This window comes from Mobula birostris, chromosome 1 (genome assembly GCF_030028105.1).
Source record: "Mobula birostris isolate sMobBir1 chromosome 1, sMobBir1.hap1, whole genome shotgun sequence".
NCBI lineage: Eukaryota > Metazoa > Chordata > Chondrichthyes > Myliobatiformes > Myliobatidae > Mobula > Mobula birostris.
Window position 1 is genome coordinate 155,982,716 of NC_092370.1, and position 18,662 is coordinate 156,001,377.

Below are 18,662 nucleotides of genomic sequence, written 5' to 3' on the forward strand. Positions count from 1 at the left end.
TGGCAGAATGTTTGGAGAAGAAAGGGCATTGCACACCAACACAAAACCTCATCCCAACTGTGAAGCATGGTAGAAGGAGCATCATGGTTTGGGGCTGCTTGGCTGCCTCAGGGCCTGGAGAGCTTAACATTTTACAAGAGAATGTTAGGGTAGCAGTTCGTCACCTGAAGCTCAATAGAAGTTGGATAATGCAACAAGACAATGATCTGAAATGCAAAAGTAAATCAACAAGTGAATGGTTTGAAAAGAGGAAAAACTGTGTTTTGGAATAGCCAAGTCAGAGTCACAGCCTAACCCAATTGAGATGCTGCGGCATGACCCGAGGAGAGATTTTCATGCAGGTTATCTCCAAAATATTGATGAACTGAAACAGTTTTCTATGGAGGAATAGTTGAAAATTCCTCTTGGTCATTGTGCAAGTCTGATCAGCATCTACTGCAAATGTTTGGTGGAGATTATTGCTGCTAAAGGAGGTTCTACAAGTTATTAAATACAAGGATTCACATACATTTTCCAGCCTGGACTGTGAATGATTATACAATAATGATATGAAAAGTACAATTGTTTGTGTGTTATTAGTTTAGACAGATTGCGTTTGTCCATTATTGTGGCTAAGATGAAGATCAGACCACATTTTCTGAGTAATTAATGCAGAAAATCAGGTGATTGCGAAGGGTCCACAAACTTTTTCTTGCAACTGTATGAAGCCACACAAGGATGAGTCATTTGAAACATGAAGGGAATTGTCTCATCCCACCATTTTGTTAGCAGAGATTAGTAAATAACAATCAATCACAAATATGCCTGGAGTTTTGAAATTAAACACCAGAGGGAGAGCATACCCAGTGATACTAACTGAGCCACTTACATCAGTGTCCAACCCTATCCACCAAGTAATTATAATAGTTATGTGATAGGATTCAGTATAAATTTTACCTGACTCCAGAACTTCCTGATCACCTTTCGGTCATGTGGGTTGCCCCAGTAAGGCAGGACCTGAATTTTAAGGAAGACAAACATAATGAACTTTCAACTCATGTTCCTTTTAGATTAATTTTTAATCACTTTTTAAAAATTAATTGAAAACCAAGGTTTAAACACTCTCAAGGTAAATAACTCAATGGAACAAAATGGATCTTCAGATATGGCAATCCTGATCTCCGATCCTGTCTGTGTGTAAATTACACCATGACTGTGGATCTCCCTTGTTACTCTGGTTTCCTTCCACTTCCTAAATAGTACGTAAATTACCAACTGCATTAAACTGCCCTGACATGTAGCAGTGGTAGAATCTGAGAGTTGATGAAGATGCAAGAATAAATAATGCAATTAATGTAGGAGCAGTATACATGAATGGTTGATACATATTTACTGGGTTGAAGAACCTCTTTCTGTGACTCTCTGACTGACAAAATAATCTTCAACACACTGCTTTCATTTGGGGTTTTCCAACAGAATGCTCCTCCTGAGAGAGAATGCTGTAGATGGTTATCATTTGGCTGAAAGGAAACATCTGAAATATGCAAATTCTTTAGTATTCTTCAAAACAGAGCGGATGTTCTTGATAATATTTCCTCTTCAACCAACTCTACCTTCGCCAATTATCTCATTTCCATTTGCAAGGATTTGCTTGCAAACAGCACCACTGCATTTCCACAATTAATTATAAAATTATTTACTTGACTGCAAGAGTTTCAAGTATCAAGTTTAAGTATCACTCAACCATACATGAATCTAGCCAAATTAAATAGCATTTCTCTGGGGCCAAGGTGCAAATCACATTACCAATAGCACATTGTACATATAGTTACAATATCAGAAGAACAGCTACAAAGAGAACAAAAATATAGCCCATGTCGCTGAGTAGTTGTGGTTCCACTTGTTCAACCACCAAACAAGCACCCTAGGGCACCATAGATGGGAGGAGCTAGCCAGTATAAAATCCAGGAACACAAAAGGTACCTGTGGTGTCTCCCTCATTTAAGACTAATGAGGGGTTTTGCTCAAGCAACAACCAAGTCAATGCAACTCCTTCGCCTTTGGTCTAGCTAATGAATCAGTGAACTGAATGTTACCAATGTCCAACAGGGTCTCGTGATCACAATAAAAACACCCAAGACAAACACACTTTTTATTTGGATCACACACCTTCTCGGCACAACAGTACACTACAAGTCCAGGCAACAATACAATGGTATGTAATAAGTCCAACTTAAATCACTATCAAGCAATTCACTGAAGAGTTAGACAACATATGGCATAGAGTACTGCCAGAGATCAAGTTTATAGAAATGGCAATGTATAAAATCTACACTTTTTCAATTTATGCCTTACTAGTAAAATGACATCTTCAGCCCAGGAAAAACTCAATGTAAAATGGAAATTGAAATGTATCAGACAGGAAAATTATATTCCCAACTGTAGCAGAATAATTCTCCAATGCAAACCTCTGAAGTAAAATACAACTAATATTTCAAATTTTATATCGTTGTACAAGTCCTGATCATGCTACCTTGCCCTTGTATCATAAGCATTATCCAGAGGAATATTACAAGTTCTTTTTAAAAAAAAACCTTTCCTCACCTCCCCCAGTATCGATGCCTTCTTATAGCCAAAATTCTGAGTTTACCAAAAGCATGGGTTCATCTTACTTGCAGAATACTATGCAATACTGCCATCTAATGCTGGCACTACCCAAAGAATTCAAATTTGTAAGATCTTGTCTCAACTTACTGAGACATTCACATAGGAGTTTCATTATAACCTCCTTTATTGCAGCTTCCCTCTGGCATAACTTTTGCTACTTGAAATACTATAAACACAAAATGCTGGAGGAACTCAGCAGGTCAGGCAGCATCTATGGAAATGAACAGATAGTCGACGTTTCAGGTCAAGACCCTTCTTCAGGACCCGTCAGTAATTACTGGACCTATCAGTAATTGATTGGTATCCATATTGAATAATAATTTTATTGCCTTCTGAGTTTCAAATGTGTGAGAGAAAGACTGGCGAAAAATCGATATAATGTGCTACAGCAGAGTACCTCTACTGTTTCACCTAGAAAAATGTAATTTAAAGTGTAAGTTAGAATTTACTGCAGTACTAATATTTGTTCATCAAAACTGCACAGCCTCATTGCTCCATCCCATTTGTGCTCATTACCTTGAATCTTGAGACAAATCTGGAGAACTCCTGGTGCCAGTTGTTGAGAGTGGAAGCAGGAGAGATGATCAAGAACGGACCCCAGATGTTTTCTCTCTGCATAACAAAAATTATTTTTAGAAACAAAAACTCCATTAGATTCAGTTTCAATTTGTACTGTAGTGAGACTGTTTGGTAACTGTCGGAGGAGAGAGATCCTCCATAATCAACCTGTGCTGTGTTTATGAGCACAGTATAAGGGCTGTTTTATAGTATACCTCTCCTGCAGCACACCTGCCAGAGTACAGTGAATTCTAGTTAATTGGGCCACATCAGGACCATTACATTTTGAACCAATTAAGCAGCTGCCCAAATTAGCCAAAGTTTCATGGAAATAGTTAAAGTATAAAAGAGGCAAACTATCATTTACCTGAGGAAAAAAATTATGCATTTAATTGAAATACAGAAGAAATTGGAACACTATCAATACTACTACAGTACTATAAACCTCTAATAGTTCCGAATGGTTACCGACAGAGGAATTCATCCAGTGTACACTGCCATGTTCTTCTGATTCTCTGTAAACGAACAAAATTAGCGCAGACACCTTGTGCAGATAGATTGTTTCATACAATGCCATCAATGACTGCATCCTTCAAATCTTCATTTTCATTATAACATTTAAGATGATTGTTGATTCCTTCAATTTCTTCGTAGTTCCTAACCTGAAGTAGTGAAATGGTTTCATTTTCATTCCCAGCCATTTCTGGCATCACAAAAAGCCTGAATGCTTGAAACCACAGCGAGCAAAATGGTTCCAAGTTGTCTTACTGCTTACTTCTCGCCAGCTATCAGCAACAAAAATCATTGCTTTTTGAATGCAAGCACATGCAACTGACACTATTTAAACACTTCGCTCTAAGCAGAGTACTGTCCATTCAGCCACACAAGTGCACGACACTAAAACTAATTAGAAACTGTTCAGGAACAATCTCCTGTCCCAACTTAGTGGTACAGTGTCCCAGATAAGTGAAGGGAGTCTTGGCTATTTTCTCAATCAGTTTTGTTTTTTTGAAGAGTTGTCCCAAATAAGCAGTTGACCCAATTAACCAGAGTCTTTATACTTTACTTTATACTTAATTGTCACCAAACAATTGATACTAGAACGTACAATCATCACAGCGATATTTGATTCTGCGCTTGCCACTCCCTGGAGTACAAATCGATAGCAAATATTAAAAATTTAAATTATATATCATAAATAGAAAATAGAAAATGGAAAGTAAGGTAGTCCAAAAAAAACCGAGAGGCAGGTCCGGATATTTGGAGGGTACGGCCCAGATCCGGGTCAGGATCCGTTTAGCAGTCTTATCACAGTTGGAAAGAAGCTGTTCCCAAATCTGGCCGTACGAGTCCTCAAGCTCCTGAGCCTTCTCCTGGAGGGAAGAGGGACAAAAAGTGTGTTGGCTGGGTGGGTCGTGTCCTTGATTATCCTGGTAGCACTGCTCCGACAGCGTGCGGTGTAAAGTGAGTCCACGGACAGAAGATTGGTTTGTGTGATGTGCTGGGCTGTGTTCACGATCTTCTGCAGCTTCTTCCGGTCTTGAACAGGACAACTTCCATACCAGGTTGTGATGCACCCCAGAAGAATGCTTTCTGCAGTGCATCTATAAAAATTAGTGAGGGTTTTAGGGGACAGGCCAAATTTCCTTAGCTTCCTCAGGAAGTAAAGGAGCTGGTGGGCCTTCTTGGCAGTGGACTCTGCTTGGTTGGACCAAGTCAGGTCATTTGTGATATTGACCCCAAGGAACTTAAAACTTTTGACCTGTTCCACTTGCGCACCACCGATGTAAATTGGGTCATGCGGTACGCTACTCCTTCTGAAGTCAACAACCAATTCCTTCGTCTTGCCGACATTGAGGGATAGGTTATTATCTTCGCACTATGCCACCAGGTTCTTAATTTCCTCTCTGTACTCAAACTCATCATTACCCGAGATACGGCCTACAATTTTGGTGTCATCAGCAAACTTATACATTGAGTTTGATGGAAACTTGGCTACACAATCATGGGTGTACAGTGAGTACAGCACAGGGTTGCGTACACAGCCTTGTGGGGCACCGGTGCTCAGAGTGATTGTAGAGAAGAGCTTGTCCCCTATTTTTATAGCCTGGGACCTATCCGTGAGGAAGTTGAAGATCCAGCTGCAGATCTGAGTGCTAAGGCCCAGGTTCTGGAGCTTAGGAATCAGTTTATTTGGAATGATGGTATTAAAGGCAGAGCTGTAGTCAATGAAAAGGAGCCTTACATATGTGTCTTTATTCTCCAGGTGTTCTAAGGAGGAATGTAGGGCCAGAGAGCTGGCATCTGCCGTTGACCTGTTGTTCCAGTAGGCGAATTGCAAAGTGTCGAGGTTGACCAGTAGGCTGTGATTGATGTGTGCCATAACTAATCGCTCGAAGCACTTCATAGCAATTGATGCTAGAGCCACAGGTCGATAGTCATTCAGGCATGCCACCTTGCTCTTCTTCGGCACCGGGAATGAGAGATCCAGGAAAGTTCAGATTGATCATGTGAAGATGAGGGCTGGATGGAAACTGACCTCAAAAGTAATAAAATTGATAAGTGCTGCATCAGTAGAGAATGCAGCACCAATAAAAACATTAATGTACTGAAAAATGTGCTGAGGGTCCGATGTTAAAGTTGACAGGTAGGTAAACAAGGGGGTATTTACAGATGTATCTATTGGAAGATATTTGGATGATGAATGTAGTTGGTTTAGGGCATTGTACCATGGATAACTAAGAGGATAGTGACACTTTTAACAGTAAGGTGCAGCGAAGATTCACCGGGATGTTGTTTACTCTCTATATCCATGTGGTTTATGTGACACTCAATTGTTTCTAAAGAGGCATATCAGTTCAAGAATACATTTACATTAAATGGTAATTAACAGTAAGTCCTACAAAGGGGTACAAGGAAAATGGATGGTAGACAGAGTCCCTAAATATCAAATTTGCTACCAGAATTTATCTAAAGCTGTACACTGCAGCATTCTGTGAAGATTCTTCAAATTGTCAAACAACATAAATCTCACCTCCGCTAGATGTGCTAAGAAAGCAATGCTCTGCACTGTTTTACCGAGCCCCATTTCATCAGCAAGGATCCCATTAATGCCCTGGCAGAAGAAGAGAAAGAACTTAAAAAGTGAGCTCAAGTTATCATTGAGTCAAATGTACACATATCAAACAGTATTAATAATTAATTGGATCTCATTACAATCATTTGGTAGAATACAAGCACACAATAATGGTAACCATTGCTTTCAAACAGCCAAACGTTGCAGATAACAGCTATTAAAAAAGTCTGTCAAGGAGAGAAAATTGTGAGGTTTAAAGGTTAATTAAGGAGTGGCAGTTAATAGAAATCAAAGAGGAATGGGAACCTTTCAAAAAAAAAATACAACAGAAGGCAACCAAAAAAGCCATAAAGTATGAAGGTAAGCTAGGCAGAAATATCTAAGAGGATACAAAAAGTTTTTCAAATATATAAAGGGTAAGAGAGGAAATACTAAACACTAGACTGCTGAAAAATGGTTCTGGAGAGGTAGTAAAGGGGTACAAAAAAAAAGGCAGATGAATTTTGCATCAGTCTTCATTGTGGAACACAGCAGTAGTGTACTGGAAGTTCGAGAGTGCCAATGGGTAGAAGGGAGTACGGTTGCTAGCCATATCTCGGGAGAAGGTGTTTGTGAAGCTGAAAGGTGTGAACGTAGATAAATCATAAACACAAAATATTCTGCAGGTGCTTGGGTCAAAGCAACACTCACAACACGCTGGAGGAACTCAGCAGGTCGGGCAGCATCCGTGGAAACAATCAGTCAACGTTTCGGGCCAGAAGCCTTCGTCAGGACTGAAGAGGGAAGGGGCAGAGGCCCTATAAAGAAGGTGGGGGGAGGGTGGGAAGGAGGCGGCTGGTAGGTTCCAGGTGAAAAACCAGTAAGGGGAAAGATAAAGGGGTGGGGGAGGGAAGCAGGGAGGGAATAGGCAGGAAAGGTGAAGGAGGATCACAACACGCTGGAGGTCCTTCACCTTTCCTGCCTATCCCCTCCCTACTTCCCCTCCGCCACCCCTTTATCTTTCCCCTTACTGGTTTTTCACCTGGCACCTACCAGCCTTGTCCTTCCCACCCTCCCCCCACCTTCTTTATAGGGCCTCTGCCCCTTCTCTCTTCAGTCCTGACGAAGGGTTCCGGCCCAAAACGTTGACTGATTGTTTCCACGGATGCTGTCCGACCTGCTGAGTTCCTCCAGCGTGTTGTGAGTAACGTAGATAAATCACCTGGAACAGATGGATGACACCTAGGGTTCTGAAAGAGGTGGCTGAAGAGACTGGAGGCATTACTAGTGATCTTTCCAAAAATCACAAGATTCTGGAATGATTCTAGAGGACTGCAAAATTGTAATTATCACTCTTCTCTTCAAGAAGGGAGGGAGACAGAAGAAAGGAATTTATAAGCCAGTTAGCTTGATATCAGCGGTTGGGAAGGTGTTGGAGTTCATAAGGATGAGCTTTCGGGGTACTTGGAGAAGCATGATAAAGTATGCCATAGTCAACATGGTTTCCCTAATGGAAAAGCTTGCATGATAAATCTGTTGGAAATCTTTGAATAACAAGCAGGATAGATAAAGGGAAATTGGTGGATTTTGTGTACTTGGATTTTCAGATGGTCTTTAACAAGGTACCACAGACAAGACTGCTTAACAAGAAAAGAAGCCATGGTATTACAGGAAAGATACTAGCATGGATAGAAGATTGGCTGACTGGCAGGAGGCAAAGAGAGGCCTTTTCTGGTTGGCTGCCAGTGACTAATGGTGTTCCAGAGGGATCTGTGTTGGGAGCATTTCTTTTCACGTTATCTGTCAATGATTTGGATGATGAAATTCATAGGTTTGTGGCCAATTTTGCAGACAATTCGAAAATAGGAGGAGGAGCAGGTGGTTTTAAGAAAGTAAAGTGGCTACAGTAGGACTTAGATTAGGAGAATGGGCAAAGAAGCGGCAGATGGAATACAGTGTTGGAAAGTGTATGGTCATGCACTTTGGTAGAAGAAATAAAAGTGTAGACTTTTTCTAAATGGAGAGAAATACAAAAATCTGAGGTGCAAAGGGACTTTGGAGTCCTCGTGCACGATTCTCTAAAGGTTAGTTTGCAGGTTAAGCCTGTGGTGAGGAAGGCAAACACGATGTTCGCATTCATTTCGAGAGGGGCGAGAATATAAGAGCGAGGATGTAATATTGAGGCTTTATAAAGCACAGGTGAGGCCTCATTTAGAGTACTGTGAGCAGTTTTGAGCCCTCTATCTAATAAAGGATGTGATGATATTGGCGAGGTTTCAAAGATTTACGAAAATGATTCTGGGATTGAAAGGCTTATCATATGAGGAGCACTTGATGGCTCTGGGCCTGCATTCACTGGAATTCAGAAGAATGAAGGAGGACCTCATTGAAACCAATCAAATGGTGAAAGGCCTCAATAGAGTGGATGTGGATATGTTTCCTATGGTGGGGAAGTCTAAGATCAGAGGACACAGCTTCAGAATAGAGGGTGTCCTTTTAGAATGGAGATGAGGGGAAATTTCTTTAGCCAGGATGGTGAATCTATGTAATTTGTTGCCACAGGCGGCTGTGAAGGCCAAGTCATTGGGTATATTTAAGGCAGAGGTTGATAGTTTCTTGATTAGTCAAGGCATGAAAGGATATGGTGCTGAGGGGAAAATGGATCACTCATGATGAAATGGTAGAGCAGACTTTATTGGCCAAATAGTATAATTCTGCTCCTGTATCTTATGGTCTTATAAATAGAGAACATGAGATGAAGCATCCTTGAAAGTGAGTCCACTTGTTCAAGAGCCTGATGGTTGAGGGGTAGTAACTGTTCCTAAACCTGGTAGTGTCAGTTCTGAAGCGCAGGTAGCTTCTTCCTGATGGCAGCAGTGCGAAGAGAGCATGTGCTGGGTGGTGGGAATCCCTGATGATGGATGCTGCTTTCCTGTTAGAGCGTTTCATGGAGATGTGCTCAAAGGTTGGGAGAGCTTTATCGGTGTGGACTGTGGTGTATCTACTACTTTTTGTAGAATTGTCTGTTCAAGGGCATTCGTGGATTCATACCAGGCTGTGATGAGCCAGTCAATGTACTCTCCACCACACATCTATAGAAGTTTGGCAAAGCTTTAGATGCAATGCTGAATCTCCACAAACTCCAAAGGAAGTAGAAGTGTTGTCCTGTTTTCTTTGTAATGCATTTACATGCTGGGCCCAGGACAGATCCTCTGAAAGCATAACACATAGGTATTTATTGTTGCTAACCCCCTTTGCCTCTGATCCTCCAGTGAGGACAGGGTCACGGACCTCTAGTTTCCCTTCCTAAACTCTATAATCAGTTCCTTGGCCTTGATGACACAGAGTAAAAGATTGTTGTTATGGCACCACTCAGTCAAATTTAAATTCTCCTTCCCACATGCTGACTCACCACCATTTTAGATTCGGCCTACGGTAGTGGTGTCATCAGCAAACTTGAATATGACATTGGAGCTGTGCTTAGTCACAATCATAAGCATAAAGTGAGCAGAGTTGATAGAGATCACGGTGGAGATGTTGTTGCCAGTCTGAATTGACTGGGGTTTACAAGTGATGAAATCCAGGATCCAATTGCACAAGGAGGTATTAAGCTCATTGATTAGTTGGAGGGATGAGAGTATTGAGTGCTTCACTGTAGTTGATAGAGAGCATCCTAATGTATGCATCTTTGCTATTCAAATGTTTCAGGGTTAAGTGAACCTGTTACTCATGTTGACAAATTGGAGCAGATCGAAGTTGCTTTTCAGGCAGAAGTGTTTATGTTTCATCACCAAGATCTCAAAGCACATCACCACTGTGCATACAAGTGGATGGAATCCTTGTTCACAATTCCCCCAAGGTTAACTTGCAGGTTAAGTCAGTGGTAAGGGAGGCAAATGCAATTATAGCATTCATGACAAGAGGACTAGAATATAAGAGTAAAGATATAATGCTAAGGCATTATATGGCATTGGTCAGACTGCACTTGGAGTATTGTGCGCGGTTCTGTGCCCCTTATCTAAGGAAGGATGTGCTGGCATTGGAGAGGATCCAGAGGAAGTTCACAAGAATGATTCCAGGAATGAAAACATTAACATACAAGGAGCATTTAATGGGGAGAATTCACTGCCATAGACTACTGTGGAGGCCAAGTCATTGGGTATATTTAAAGCAGAGGTTGATAGGTTCTTGATTAGTCAAAGTGCCAAAAAGTTACAGGGTGAAGGCAGGAAAATCGGGTTGAGAAAATATAAATCAGCCATGATAGAATGGCAGAGCAGACACAATGGGCTGAACAGCCTACTTCTGCTCCAAGTCTTGTGGTCTAAATGATAAAAAAAAAAATCCAAGGGTGAACCATCTTTAGTTGCTGAGTAGTCCCATCCTTGCAAATTCAAAATATAATACATTCAGAGGATACTTTATTCAGTACCTTCTGTACTTAATAAAGTGGCTACTGAGTGCATGTTTATGGCCTTCTGCTGGTATAGCCCATCTGCTTCAAGATTAAACATGTGACACACAAGAGCATCTCTGAACACACAACATTGTTGTAACACTTAGTTATTTGAGTTACTGTCGCCTTCCTCTCAGTTTGAACCAGTCCGGCTGTTCTCCTCTGACTTCTCATTACAAGGCGTTTTCACCCTTAGAACTGCTGCTTGTCAGATGTTTTTTGTTTCTCACACCATTCTCTGTAAACTCTAGACTTATGTATGAAAATACCAGATCAACAGTTTCTGAGATACTCAAAGCACCCCTTATGGCACCAACAATCACTCCACAGCAAATCTCTTAGATCACATTTCTTCCCCTTTCTGATGTTTGGTCTGAACACCTGAACCTCTTGACCATGACTTCATACTTCTGAGTTGCTACCACATGATTGGCTGATTAGATATTTGCACTAATGTGCAAATACACAGCTGTACTAATAAAGTAGCCACTCAGTGTATATTAACATGGTGTAGGGTCAAGGATAAAAGTAGCTACCTCTGCTTGTGTACAGGTTTCCCCCGCCATCCGAAGGTAGAGCTCTTATGAAACCATTCGTGCCAGAACGTCATAAAGTGAAGAAGCAATTAGCATTAATTTATATGGGAAAAATTTGTGAGCGTTCGCAGACCCAAAAATAACCTACCAAATCATGCCAAAAAACACATAAAACCTAAAATATCAGTAATATATAGTAAAAGCAGGAATGATATGATGAATACACAGTCTATATAAAGTAGAAATACTTTTCCACAATCATTGCCTGCACTGTTCCTCGTAGCGAAAATCTCACGCAAGCGCCGTCAGCAAAAACACAGTGCAAGTACTCTCCAGTAACCTTTAAGCTATGAAGCTGCCAAATCATACCAAACAATACGTAAAAATACACAGCCTATATAAAGTAGAAATAATGTATGTACAGTGTAGTATCACTTATGGGAATCGGGAAGACATCGAGCACACTGATGATGGTGTGTTAGGCTGAGTAGTTGGAGGTTGGGGTGGTGCAGTGGCCCCCACCCTCTGGGCAGCGAACTGATACCGATTCATGAAGCATGCAGTGGTAGTGCAGCAGATGGAACGCACTCAGCACATCTTTAAGAAAAAAGCCGAAATAAACAAGCTAATTAATTAGGTGCCACCCGGCACGTAATTAATTAGCTTGCTTATTTCGGCTTTTTTTCTTAAAGATGTGCTGGGTATCTCCCGGTTACCGCTGCATTCTTCGCGGATCGGTATCTGTCCGTGGCCCGGGGGTTGGGGCGGTGGGACACTGGGGGTGTCGTCTGTTTCCATCAGGGCAGGCAGGTCATATTCTTCTATGTCTGCCTGCTGCAATGTCGAAGGTCGAGGTTCGTCGTCTGCTGTGGCTGATGTGGAAGGCTTGCTTGACTGCTTAGCCTCGCGCATTTTTAGATCATACAGTTCTTTTGTAAGCACTCAAACCATCCTGTAAATATGCCCTAAACCGATGTACCCTTTCAAAATTAAAGTCGTACTTTATTATTACTCATTCGGTTTCGATTGTTATCCTTTTTTCTTCCAATTGCATCAGCTCTTCATCTATCAGTTCTCGGTCATGGGATGCCAAAACCTCTTCAACATCATCTTCATCAACTTCCACAAGCCAAACTCACTTTGTCCTTGCTTCATTCACCACGATCGAAACGCTTAATTATGTCTAGTTTTACGCTAAGTGTAACACCTTTACGAGCTCTTTTAGGCTTTTCCAATACCTTAGAACTCATCTTGCTAACGGCTGCTCACAGACACGTATTTAAGCAATGCCAGCGAGAATGCAGTTCCGAATCCGGGGGAGAGTGCGCTGCCTTTTCTGCGCGCTGCCTTTTTTCGTAACAGTGAAAACACCCTCTGTTAGGGAAAACAGGTAACTAATGTAGGTCTTTCGTAACAGTGAGGTTTCGTAAAGCGAATGTTCGAAAAGCGGGGGACACCTGTACTACACTGGTATTTGGGCACTGATTTCTGAAGCACTTTTAGTTGTGGAATGAGAACATACACCCAAATAACATACACACTTCTTGGACTTTATGCTATGACAGGATACCAAAGCGTACAGCTGCCCTCCCACTACTATGCCAAGAAGTTCACACAAATCACTGCCCCCTGCACTGGCACTTCAGCAAGCTCTGTGCAAGGAGGCTGCACTCTTCATCATTGCCTCTTGCTTGATATAAGAAACACTATGCCACGAGCTCTCCCTTGTCCAGAGAATACTGTATGGTAACAAACTCAGCAATGGTCATCAGCCATTGAGCAAAGAGATTATAAGCCATGAAGGGCTATATGGATAGAGACAGGAAGACAGCAATGGAAGAGAAAGAGGGTGGTCTGTCAACATGCAGACCTGTTGTAGCAATACTCTGCACACAACATGCCAGCCAAGGTACAGCTCTGATGCCCTCATGTCAGCATTGAGCCCAGTCAGCCCAATATCACCCCTGACAGGCAGCCTCCATGTTAATCCATGGACTGATTCACTGCCGCAGATGTAGCAAAAGGGAGAATAAGGTCTCATGCAACATTCCTGATACCCAGGTTCTCAACATAGCAGCATGAAGCAAGACAAAGGGAGGGCTTCCAAACAGACTCCTAGCAGAACAGCGCCTTTACCAATAGATTTCTTTATATATATATATATATATATATATATATATATATATATAAAATGACCCTTATGTCACTCATGCCCTTAGAATTCTCATTCCTTAGAATACATCCCGAGTGCCAAGTTACATATGTACTCACAGCTGCTCACGTATAGACTCACTGATATTGTGAATTACACCTGCATCTGGTTGTGTAAGCACACGTATCTATTAGTACAACCAAATTTACCTGTTCATAGAGATTAGCAAGCCAATTCATGCCTTTCAGTTGGTAGGCTTTGAGTTTGCCATTGAACATAGAAGGTTGAGGGATATCTTCACCAGCCCGAATGGAGGGGTTAGCCAAACTGTAACTCTCCCCAAAGCCAGTCCCAGACTCATTAGCTGCACGAAGTGCAGCCATGCGGCTCTCCTTTGCCTCTTCATCAAATAGTCGGGTCTGTAAACAAAAGAACACAGTGAGAGCCATCTCAGATTTTAAGATTCACCTCCCTCATTCTTGACCATGATGAACATTTCCTACTTTCATACATTATACTCCACTTTACTAGATCATCGTCCATACTCTTATCCCACCTGCATCCTTTTGTAGCCTCCTCACAGTCTTCATAATTTACTTGGCTACTTGTCCATATAGCATTAGCAAATTTAAATCCATATCTTTAGCCCCTTCATCCATGCTAGTTCATAAGTTGCACGAGTTCAGCACTCAGTCCCTATGACATATCATTGGCTACATATTGCCAACCATAAAGACACAACTATGCCTATTCTTTCCTGTTGCAGGCAATCTTCTACACTGCCAGTTCCCTACCTCCATTATCATGAGTTTTATATTTCTCACAATAATGTTTAACATGAATCTTAGCCAAATGCCTTTCAGAAGGCTTAGTACATCAACTGGTTCTCACTTACACAAATTACATCTTATTTTTAAAAAAAAACACTCCAGAAAATTAGACAATTACTTTTTCATAAGTCATGTCAACTTTCATGATTACCCTAATTAATAACAGCCTCCAATTTTTGTTTTGTGAGATAGTCAGTTAACTAGCCTTCAGTTTCCTGATTCTAGTCCTTTTTGAGTTACGAGCAAGTATGGCACTTGCATTTTTTCTGCTTCAACAAAAACATCCCCAAATCAGAAGAAATTTAGAAACTAAAGCAAATTCATCAACTACCATATCTCAACAGCTACATCTTTAAGATCCATTACAACTAAAGACTTATCAAGGAGCAGCTCCAACTATTTGTATACTACCATTTTCCTAGAGAACGCAATTTGCCTGAAGTAACATTAGTTATATCATGTATTGTGAGGCTGATGCAAAGAACATGTTTAATTCATCTGACAGAACACATTTTCCATTATTCTCCACATTCATGTTTAATAGGACCAATGCTTATTTAAGATTAAAATATCTGCAGAAACTTCTGATCCAATTTTTATTTTTACTTAGCTGAATATTTTGTTTACATTTTTAAAATTTGTAATTAACGTTTGAATTCTTTGCTGTTTCAGACCTGCCACCCATCTTTGTATTTTCCTCTTGGTTTGATACTTTTTTTTCCCAGTTTTACAGATAGGAGGAGTCAGGGTGGTACTGATAAGCAAAAGGGGGGTAGGGGGAGGTAAAGAGCACAGTTACAAGGAGCAAAGTGAGGAAATGGGATTGTTGATCAGCCAAATGGCCTCTTTTCGTGTTGTAAAAAGTCTGAAGAGTGAGGATAATGTCACACTCACATTACACTCCACCGGCCATTTTTATCTAAACCCTTTTGCAAACACTGCCTCCTTACAATTTACCCTCCCAGGTATCCTTTAATTATCTGGAAATGTAAATACAATCAGTCCCTGCTACTTCATTAATAAAAACCTTAAATGAATGCTGCACAGCACTGATCACCAAGACACCTTAGTTATGAATTGCCAATCTGAAAATGACATGCTTATCCCTTCACATTTTAATAGGACTAATCAATTCCCTATCATATATTATCCTCAAAGTCACAAGCCTTTATCTTGTATAGTTATCTCTTATGGCTCTGTACAAGAACAGTATCGTGCTCCTCTTAGTTACTTACATAACTTAAAAAAAACCCACTTGCCAAAACAGTTCCTTTTCATGAAGTCATGTTAATTTAAGCACAACATATGATGATTTTCTCATGCCCTGTTAACCGTCAAAAAAAGATGCACTCATGCAATTCAGATAGATGACATTGTAGGGCTGAAATTACTAAGGTACTTAACCAAAGCACCATGAGTTCATATTAGCATCCATAGCCCCAATACAATCCCCCTTCCCAATTCTTCAGCACCTGCACATTTCATGAGCGATCAGCAATCCAATCCAAGTTTAGTTTTGAATTCTATCAAAATAAGTTCGGAGAAAATACAGTGCTACTGTTAGATATTCTCGTCAACCAAGGACGAGACTACTTATCAAAACTTGAACATAATGAATTAGTTCTGTATACTTAAGACCTAAGACACTTACTCTGTCCTGTTGCACTCGAAAAGCATCTTCTGCATTCTTCAGTGCCTGTGCTTTATAATATTCGCTATCTGTAAAATTAAAAAACATGCATGTTATTATTCCCAAACAATGCTTGAGTAGGGAAAGCATCACAAGCCCATCTCAATGGTTAACTGCCATTTTAGAGAAGACTTTCAACTGTGCTTCAGGGTCTCTACCACAAAACTATTTATTAATGCTTTATTATGCCAAGCTACATGAGACTGTAGAAAATTAACTAAAATGCACAAGCAATGATGTCCTAAGAGCTATCACATAGAAGACATCTGTCCCAGTTTATAACTTTTCTTCTTCCTACTGTCACCCTCAAACTTTATTTCCCATGCAGTCCTGTACAATTTCCAACTGCATCTTTCTTCTCTAAAGCTCAAACCCCTTATCTTCAACATTATCTCCCAGATACTTTAAGCTAGTTCCTAAACTTGAAACTTTCAACCATCACTTCCCTTGGAAATTTTACATCTATTTATGTGAAGGGTTATCTTTTTTAGTCTTGGATCAACAAGACTCAAGCCATCAACTACAATGGACTATAACCATCAACTTCAGTACTTCAGCCACCTCAACCAGATCTTTTGAAAAGGTGATTCTCAGAGTACATAATTTCAAGTGGACAATTCCATAAAGATCCTAAATCACATATATCTCAATTGTGTATTAACCCCACCTACATGGTAGTAACACACTCCACCTACATAGTGGTAACATTACTACAGATTTGTCAGAACCTCAGATTGCTACAGATATAGCAATATGCTGACATTAATAATAGTGGATTCCAGTTATTTGGAATCAGTACATTTTGGATCAATTAGCCAAAATTTAAAGAAAACAGTTTAGACCATAAAATATGGGAGCAAAATTAGACATTCAGCCCATCAAGTCTGCTCCACCATTCTATCATGTCTGATCCCAGATCACACTCAACCCCATATACCTGCCTTCTTGCCATATCCTTTGATGCCCTGACCTCTCAGAAAACTATCAAGTTGAAAAAGGTATTTAAAAAAGGCAAACTAAGTAACAAATTATGTATTTAAATGAAATAGAGTACATCAGAACACTACCAATACTACTACAGGACTATAAAACTATGTATTAGTTCCTAATACTTACTGACAGAGTAACTCATCTGTGTCGAGTTCTTTTGACTATAAATGAACAAAATCAGCGGAGCCTAGTGCAGATAATAGACTCCCTTCATACAATGCTGTAGACAAGTGCATCCTTCAAATCTTTACTTCCATTGTAACATTCAAGGTAACTGTCGATACCTTCAAATTCTTCATAGTTCCAAACTTGTTGAAATAGTGAAATGATTTCATTTTCACTCCCAGCCATTTCTGGCACCTCCAAGGCTGAATGCTTGAAACCACAGTGAGCAAAACAGTTCTCAATTTTCTTACCGCTTATTTCTCACCATTAGTGACAAAAATCATTTTTTTTGAAGACACACACACTCACCATTGACATATACACAACTGTTTACAAACTATTCACCTGAAGCACAGTGTCATGTCTAATGGCCACACAAGAGAATGCATCTGTGATGCCCTGGTTAAGATTTTTTCTGCTATAGTAAAATACTGTAGGTATTTTATTTTAGCAGTTCTATAAGAGTAGTCTGTTCTGCTTTCAGCTTGTTTGGGCTTGAGCTAAGACAAGAGGCTTGTTATTCAACTTAGGAATGTGCTGTCAGCCAATCAAGATAGTGGAATTGGGAGAAGGTTCTGGACAATGCTGGGTTGAAGGTCTTGGTGAGAGCTGGAAGAAGACAGGGGGAAAAGATGGCTGAGGATGCTGTCCCTGTTGCATAAGGTGCTTTGTGCAGATGAATGACTTCAAGAAGGAAGAACCTGTACTCCCTTTGGAGACACGTTTGTTCAAGGTGAATTTTGAGCAACGTTTGGAAACGGGGGCTCCAGCACACAAGTGACAGACAAGTTCAAGATGAGCTCCAACTTAAGTGCACATTTGACTATTTAAGAGTAATGGGCTCTTTTTGGTTTTTTTTCCCCATTTAATAACTGTTTAAATTAACATTCTTAAGTATACCTTTTAAATTGTATGCAGTGTACAATCTATTTCATGTCGGGGGCAGTAAATCACACAGCATTCACACAAACCAGGGTTTGGGCGAGTGAGACATCCCAACCTCACGGATTTGGTGGAGCCAAAGTTGTACACATCCTAGAAGTACGAAGCCGGAGAAAGGTGGGTTTAATCACCGCAGAATCTAGTGGCTGACAGCGAGGGTTTCCAGAGATGCCCAATATAAGGGGGTTTCACATCTGACACTAGTTAGAAACTATTTGGCAACACTCCCGTGCTCCGATTAAGCAGCATCATGTCCCAAATAAAGGGAGGGAGTCACAGCTATTTTTTCAATTATTTTGTGTCTTTGAAGAGTTGTCCCAAATAAGTGGCCATCCCGATTAACCAATGACCCAATTAACCAGAATCCACTGTAATGCTAAATGTCATAATTACTGGCTACACAATATTTTGTTGGCTCTGGTCTTCCATGAGCCAATTATTTTATTGGCAAGGATGGGAGCTTTGGAGCATCAAGATCTCAGGTAGAATTCAAATTAGCATATACTAAGATTGCTCTTCACTGAATTCCTTGTGTAAAATAACAATTTGAAGTGCATTATTTCTCAGCAGCAATGTGGGAAAAAAAACTCCCATGTTAGTTATAGATATTGGTAACCTGTACATTCTGGCCCAGCTTAATTT

At 40.5% G+C, this 18,662-nt stretch overlaps 1 protein-coding gene across 6 annotated transcripts in view; it reads right to left on the reverse strand.

The window, feature by feature from the left end:
- ino80 (INO80 complex ATPase subunit) overlaps positions 1-18,662 on the reverse strand; it is a 241,676-nt gene that overhangs the window by 138,132 nt on the left and 84,882 nt on the right. For all 6 annotated transcript variants that reach the window (XR_011886757.1, XM_072264538.1, XM_072264545.1 and 3 more), the window contains exons 11-15: positions 15,885-15,952; positions 13,613-13,822; positions 6,239-6,319; positions 3,163-3,258; positions 937-996 (exon numbers count right to left, since the gene is read on the reverse strand). Coding sequence is in view for 5 of the 6 variants with exons in the window: in XM_072264538.1 (XP_072120639.1) it covers positions 937-996; positions 3,163-3,258; positions 6,239-6,319; positions 13,613-13,822; positions 15,885-15,952 (515 nt within the window). In the remaining variant the exon portion in view is untranslated. The remainder of the gene's footprint in view (positions 1-936; positions 997-3,162; positions 3,259-6,238; positions 6,320-13,612; positions 13,823-15,884; positions 15,953-18,662) is intronic.